This window comes from the organism of the source record quoted next (genome assembly GCF_019968985.1).
Source record: "MAG: Porospora cf. gigantea B chromosome Unknown PgB_NODE_1287_length_6667_cov_136.129, whole genome shotgun sequence".
Lineage (NCBI taxonomy): Eukaryota > Apicomplexa > Conoidasida > Eugregarinorida > Porosporidae > Porospora > Porospora cf. gigantea B.
In genome coordinates this window covers 1-6,667 of record NW_027178618.1, presented here as the reverse complement: position 1 = coordinate 6,667, position 6,667 = coordinate 1, and the positions used below count along the sequence as shown (strand labels likewise).

General features: G+C 54.1%; 3 protein-coding genes across 10 annotated transcripts; 1 reads left to right on the top strand and 2 right to left on the bottom strand.

The window, feature by feature from the left end:
- Positions 1-2,819, bottom strand: KVP17_000315 (uncharacterized protein; the record flags this gene model as incomplete). 4 transcript variants are annotated; one of them, XM_068520336.1, is made up of 4 exons in its annotated part: positions 1-1,575; positions 1,604-1,925; positions 2,007-2,400; positions 2,428-2,819. In XM_068520336.1, coding segments are annotated over 4 exons (2,683 nt in total), but the record flags the coding sequence as incomplete, so codon positions are not given. The 4 variants fall into 4 exon arrangements, with proteins under 4 accessions (XP_068378938.1, XP_068378941.1, XP_068378939.1 ...); XM_068520339.1 differs by lacking the exons at positions 2,007-2,400; positions 2,428-2,819 and having other exon boundaries at positions 17-1,575; positions 1,604-1,979; XM_068520337.1 differs by lacking the exons at positions 1-1,575; positions 1,604-1,925; positions 2,428-2,819 and having other exon boundaries at positions 1,995-2,369.
- Positions 2,820-3,058: 239 nt separating this feature from the next.
- KVP17_000316 (uncharacterized protein) lies at positions 3,059-3,916 on the bottom strand (the record flags this gene model as incomplete). Its single annotated transcript, XM_068520362.1, has 1 exon — positions 3,059-3,916. The coding sequence occupies one exon, from the start codon at positions 3,914-3,916 to the stop codon at positions 3,059-3,061; it is 858 nt and encodes a 285-aa protein (XP_068378942.1).
- A 60-nt stretch (positions 3,917-3,976) lies between these two features.
- On the top strand, positions 3,977-6,667 carry KVP17_000314 (uncharacterized protein; the record flags this gene model as incomplete). 5 transcript variants are annotated; one of them, XM_068520318.1, is made up of 6 exons in its annotated part: positions 3,977-4,528; positions 4,557-4,971; positions 4,998-5,097; positions 5,139-5,535; positions 5,631-6,310; positions 6,341-6,667. In XM_068520318.1, coding segments are annotated over 6 exons (2,471 nt in total), but the record flags the coding sequence as incomplete, so codon positions are not given. The 5 variants fall into 5 exon arrangements, with proteins under 5 accessions (XP_068378937.1, XP_068378936.1, XP_068378933.1 ...); XM_068520317.1 differs by lacking the exons at positions 4,557-4,971; positions 4,998-5,097; positions 5,139-5,535; positions 5,631-6,310; positions 6,341-6,667 and having other exon boundaries at positions 3,977-4,543; XM_068520314.1 differs by lacking the exons at positions 3,977-4,528; positions 5,139-5,535; positions 5,631-6,310; positions 6,341-6,667 and having other exon boundaries at positions 4,752-5,057.

Genomic DNA, 6,667 nt, shown 5'->3' with positions numbered 1-6,667 from the left:
GACGGTATCCAATCACTCTTTGCACGTCCAAGTTGATATTACGTCCTTGCTTGGTATAGGCCAGCATTCCGTAGCGCAGAGCGTCGGCGCCGCACTCAGGGATACCCTTGGGGAAGTCCTTCTTCTGAGCATCCGTAGCCCTCTTAATCTCCTTCTCCGAAAGATTCGTATTGTTCTGCAGGTTGGCCTGCATCTTAGGCAACGTGATACCCTCGATCACTTCGATGGGGTCGATCACATTGCCCAGCGACTTTGACATCTTCTTCCCGTGCGCATCACGAACCATTGCGTGCAGATACACGGTATGGAAGGGGAGGCAGTCCAGCAAGATGAAAGACATCATCACCATTCGAGCCACCCAGAAGAAAAGGATGTCGTGCCCAGTTTCCAGCATGGTGTTGGGAAAGAAAGACCTGAAGTCAGGCGTGTCCTCGGGCCAGCCAAGCGTACTGAAAGGGAAGAGTCCTGAGGAGAACCAGGTGTCGAGCACGTCTTCATCGCGCTGCATCTTGACGGATTCGCAGTTTAGCTTGGCACGAGCCTTGGCTTCAGCTTCTTCCATAGACTTGGCTGCCACCCACACCTCTGGCTCCTGCGCTGGCTCGATGACTCGGTAAGCGGGAATCTGGTGTCCCCACCAAAGCTGCCGACTGATGCACCAGTCCTTGATGTTGTCCAACCACTGAAACCAGGTCTTTTCGTACATCTCAGGCACAATGCGCAGGTCTCCCTGCCGTACAGCCGCAGTGGCTCGTGCAGCGGCTGACTTGCAGTCGACGTACCACTGGGGCATCAGCATGTACTCGATGACGTCGTTGCTACGCGAACACCGAGGGATCTGCATAGCTTTGGTGTTGGGTACCTTCTCTCCCATGAGCCCCAGCTCCTCCAGCCTCTTCTCAAGCTTCACTCGGCACTCAAAACGGTGCTGGCCTGCGAATTCGCCGGCATCGTCGTTCATCATTCCATCCAGAGTAAACACGTTGATCATTGGCAACTTGTGCCGCCGACCCAGATCGTAATCGTTCTTATCATGAGCGGGGGTGATTTTCACGGCACCTGTACCGAACTCTTGAGAGACGTACGTGTCGCTTACCACAACAATCTTCCTCTCTGGAAGAAACGGGTGTTCCAGTTCGCAGCCAACCAGGTCCTTGTAGCGGACGTCTTCCGGGTGGACGGCAACAGCAACGTCGCCCAGCATGGTCTCCAGACGAGTTGTTGCCACCTCTACGTAACGAGCTGCCTGGCCTTTGACTGGATATTTGAAGTGCCATAGCATTCCAACTTCAACCGTCTTTTCGTACCCGGGAATTCGGATTCGATCAGGCTTGGATACCTCCATGGGGTCCACCTCGATATCTGAAAGGGCCGTCTTCAGGTAAGGACACCAAGATACCAGGCGAGTGTCGCGATAGATGTATCCGCTATCAAACATTCTGACGAACGCTTCCTCCACTCCTTTGGATAGGCGAGCGTCCATGGTAAACGCCTCACGTTCCCAGTCCACCGAAACTCCCAGTCGACGTAATTGGGTGTTGATATGGTTACCGTGGACATTCTTCCAGTCCCAAACTGCATAAGGAACAGACGAGGCCCTCACCTTTCTCAAGAAACTTCGCCCTTCCGTAGTCGTGGCGGGATTTGCCCTCGTCCGCCAACAGACGTCTCTCCACGACTGATTGAGTGGCGATGCCAGCGTGATCCACGCCAGGCAACCAGAGTACCTTCTTGCCCAGCATACGGTTGTACCGAGTGATTGTGTCTTCGATGGCCACAGTCAGGGTGTGTCCCAAGTGCAGGCTGCCTGTCACGTTTGGTGGCGGAATCATCATAACGAACTTGTCTTTGGATGATTGATCGTCGGGCTCCTCGTGAAAGAAGGCCTCCTCGTCCCACCACTGCGCCCAACCAGCCTCCACAGCCTTAGGGTCGTAAGCCCCAGCAAGTTCGCAGCCTGAGTCGCGGGGGAAGGGCATATCAATTTAGGAATTTCAGTCAGAGACGAGCACTTGTTTGCGCAACGACTGCTTCGCGTCGAAGTCCAGAACCTGCACAGCCAGCACCGCCAAGATCTCCATAGATAAATCCTCTCGAGATCGGAGAGTTTGCAAGCAGAAAGCTGCGGTCCACATTAGTGTAGACACCATCGTCATGATAATGGGCCCCAACAGCAGTTTCGGAAGGCCGAGTAGACATATGAAGATGCCAGCCGCAGCACCCAGATTCGTAGCAGCCAGCCCCCCCACCACCAGCACGAACATGACAACGGACTCGTAGGCCTGCACTTGGAGTTTGTAGGCAAAGAAGAGTGACAAGCATGCGCCTACGGCGCTCGTCACAACCGCACCGCTCTCCAGCTTGAACATTCCGAAATACTGTGCGCTGGCGCCTGGGAGTCTGTGTGACGCGCGCGATGCGGCTCACTGCGGCAGGCGCCTTCCGCCAGTCGAGCCCCATAGGGCCGCGCGTGACAAGACCACCTCCAGAGTGCTGTCGGCCAAGGCCAGCAGCGGGAGACCGTAGGCGATGACCTCCACGTAGGCGTGGTCGAGGTTAAGATGGGTAAGCATCCACACCCAACCTTTCACCGTACCTATAACCAACCCAAGCGCAGCCAGTCCCATTAGCCCAGTACTGCCAGCTGCCAGTGCCAAGTTCATCAACTGAGCCTCCAGGGTCCAGAAGAACGGCCACACATTGAATTGTGGAGGGTCGCCAAGCACCGCTGCCTTCACCCAGTCTCTCGCCTGTTGCAGCTGAAGAAACTTCCGAAGTCGCCTGTCGAATATCTGCGAGTAGAAGGACAGCACGGCCATGGCAAGCGACACGAAAATGCAGGACAGATCTAGAGATAGGCCAAAGAACCCCGTCTGTGTCTCTCATCGACCAAGTGTACTTTTCGGTGCGTGTACCTGTCCTCAGCCCAACGCTGGAGCGGGCTGGTGTGAAGTCTTTCGACGGCCACAGTATTCACCAGAGAGTCCGCTCTGTCCCGCTTGCGGTGGGCTAGCGCAAATCGCAGCTCATGCAGTCCGTCCATAAATTCCATCACACGTCACGTAAGCCTCGAGCCCCGAGAAGGTGCCAATTCCGTTAGGGGCTGCTCCGTCTCAGCGTCGTAAAGAGGACATTCATTGAATAACTCCAGCATAAACTTGTTCACCTGCGCTTGAAGATTCTCGACGGTCTCACCAGGCTGAACCACAATTGGGTCACCGAATGCAAAATATGCTGTTCCTGGGTTGAATAGCTTTGAGTTCAAGGGCCATAGAGATGGTGAATTGTGCAATACACAAGGGAGGATCTCGACTCCAGGATTGTCAACAGCGAACTTGAAAAACCCCGGCTTGAAAGGTTGCAATCGGCCTTTGCGACTGCGTGTGCCTTCCGGAAACACAACACACCCGATACCCAGTTCCATGTTCTCTTTTACTTGACGGAACATGGCCGTGATAGCGTCCTTCTGTGTGCCCCAGCCACCCTTTTCCTTGGTGAAGAAGACCGGCAGGTCGCCAGTGGACAGGAGTGACCAACCGGCGAATGGCACTTTTCGGAGGTCGCCTTTGTAAACCCACTTCATCTCCCAGGGAAAGATAGCCGAAGCCGTAAGCCAGGGGTCAACGGCTGACAGGTGGTTCACCATGATTATGGTCTTGCTGGGCTGGTATCCCTTGGGGGGCGGCCTCACGATTTGCAGGCGCCAGAAGGGGTTCAGGAAGAAGCCTGCGGCCGCGCAGAAGAACCGTAGGGTGGATCCGGTAATCTGCATTCTGTGGGCTCGAGATATGAGGAACAGGGGCCAAAGGAATATCCACTGCAGTACCTGCGCCACCGTGGTCAGCAGAAAAGCCACCAGGATTGCTGACCATATCCAGAGGGACACGAACAGACGTATGGGTAAGCTGTTGAGCATGCTAATATGTACATTTACCAGTGTGAGTGGTTGCACAGAAAACTTTTCCCATTTTTGCTGATGTCTGGTGACGAGCTGGTAGCAGCACTCCTAACGATGCTCTCGAGTCAGAAGCCCGCAGCGGATCCGTCTTTTGGGGGTATGGATCCCTCATCTCGAAAGGAATTCGTGGCCTCATCACCATTTTTCAGACGCACTCAACATCCAGCGAGACCCATCTTAGTGCTGCTCAGCGCGTACCCTTTTAGCGCTCCCACCGGGGTGGCGGCCCGTTTTGAAGTTCCAGACTTCCTGTACAACTCGTTGAAAGATGGTGACCCCGGGCTCCCCGTAAAGATATCTGTCCGAGTAGTGAACGTGCGTGGAGTCGACCTGGACATTCACGACGCCCGAGTGCAGTTCAACGGCCACGCGCTTCCTTCGCCAGCCAAGCTTCCAAAGTGTAGAGCCAAACACGACTACCTCTGTTGTTACTCACGAGGGTTGGATCTGACGTACGGTTTAGTTCGTGGTGAGAACGAGATCCGCTTGACATGGCGACAAGTTGACCTTGTGAGCAGGCTGGAGGATGCTGGGTCGTCTTCCTCCGCCTGTTTTATGGTGCTGTTTTTGGTGGGGCACGTCTGATTACATTACACAGACCTGTTCCACTCCACTACAAGATCTGTGCGCAAAAGTAGTTGCTGCTCCCCAGACCACGACCCCAATCCCCTCAGAGGAGGGCACACACGAAGCCGAAACAATAAGCCTGCGTTGTCCAATAAGCACCCAACGTATCGAGACTCCAGTTAAGAGCGTCCGCTGCTCTCACGCAGCCTGTTTCGAACTTACCAGCATGCTGGGGTCCACTAGTTGGCACTGCCCCATATGCAATCAACCGTGTCGACTAGAAGAGCTCGCACTTGACCCGCGCATGCAACATATCCTCGCGTCGGCGCCCTACACCGACCAAGTGGTGGTGCAGTTGAATGGGACATTCAAGCTGGTGGAGAAGAAGGTGGAGTCCGAGGACGCCAAACATCGTCAAGGAATATCACGATCCCAGCCCTATCCCAGTGAGCGACGGCAGCACGTGAGCCAGTCACGACCCGCCTCCCCCGACCTAGCCGCCATGCTCAGTTCGTTCCAAACCAAGAATTAGTGTTTTTCATGCGACAGGAAGACTTCTACGTTCGCTATTAGTATGGGAAATAATTGTGTACTGACCCTCACATGTTACCAGTGTCGGACACAAGGGTCGCTTTGGCCATGAATTTCTCGAGTTCGAGTTTACTGGGGACGGTCGATTGAGGTACGCCAACAACTCGAACTATAAGAACGACACCATGATTCGGAAGGAGGCATACGTCGGCCCCGCGGTGCTGGACGAGCTATACCGACTGGTAGAGGAGACGGAGATTGCGAAGGAAGACGACCAGGACTGGCCTGTGCCGGATCCATCTGGACAGCAAGAGCTTGAGATTATCATGGACGACAAGCACCTCAAATTCACGACGTGCAAACTGGGTGCTCTCTCGGAGGTGAACGACTGCAAGGACCAGGAAGGGCTGCGAGTGTTCTACTACCTTGTACAAGACTTGAAGTGCCTGGTACTGTCTCTGATCTCTCTACACTTCCGTGTAAGCTGCCCTCTCCCTGTTTTATGCAGATCAAACCCGTATAGGATGCATGTTATGTCATACGACTGTCAGGTCCTCATGTCCTTACAATTCAGGTCGCCCCACGATTAATTGCAATTTTAGTTTCTCGCGGCATGCAGGTGGGTGGAGCCTTCATCGAAAGTGGATCCATCTGTTCTCAGGAAGGCCGCCTTGCGACTTCCATTCCCAGCATGAGACCCTGCGTGCTTCCCAAGCAGTACGCAGATGTCAACAAGCTGCGGCCGTCAGCCTTCAGTGACTACGAGAACTTCCAAATCACATGGAATACTCCGGACAAGTATGAAGTGGTCCGCAAAATTGGACGAGGCAAGTACTCTGAGGTCTTCGAGGGTATGAAAGTTGGGCCTGACGGAGAACCTGTGGAGAAGGTGGTTATCAAGATTCTGAAGCCCGTCAAAAAGAAGAAAATTCGCCGCGAAATAAAGATTCTTCAGAACTTGAAAGGCGGTCCTAACATTGTGGAACTGCTGGACGTTTGCAAGGATCCTCTGTCGCGCACTCCGGCGTTGATCTTTGAGCACGTCAACAACACTGACTTCAAGACGTTGTATCCTGCGCTGACGGATGCCGACGTACGGTTCTACATTTACCAGATCCTCAAGGCTCTGGACTTCTGTCACTCGCAGGGAGTCATCCACCGGGACGTCAAGCCGCACAACGTGATGATTGACCACGAGCAGAGAAAGCTACGACTGATTGACTGGGGTCTCGCCGAGTTTTACTTCCCGGCCATGTGAGTAACTAGATCGGGTTTCTTATTCAGGGAGTACAATGTTCGAGTCGCGTCGAGGTACTACAAAGGGCCAGAGCTGTTGGTCAACTTGCAGGCCTATGATTACTCCCTGGACATTTGGTCCTTGGGCTGCATGCTAGCTGGACTTGTCTTCAAACGCGAGCCGTTTTTCTACGGACGCGACAACTACGACCAACTAGTGCAGATCGTGAAGGTCCTGGGAACTGCGGATCTGATGGAGTACTTGAACAAGTACCAGATCACTCTAGACCTGTCGTTTTGGGAGCTCATCGGTGAGCATACCCGCAAGCCCTGGTCTCGGTTTGTAACCAACGAGAACCAGAGTCTCTGCAACCG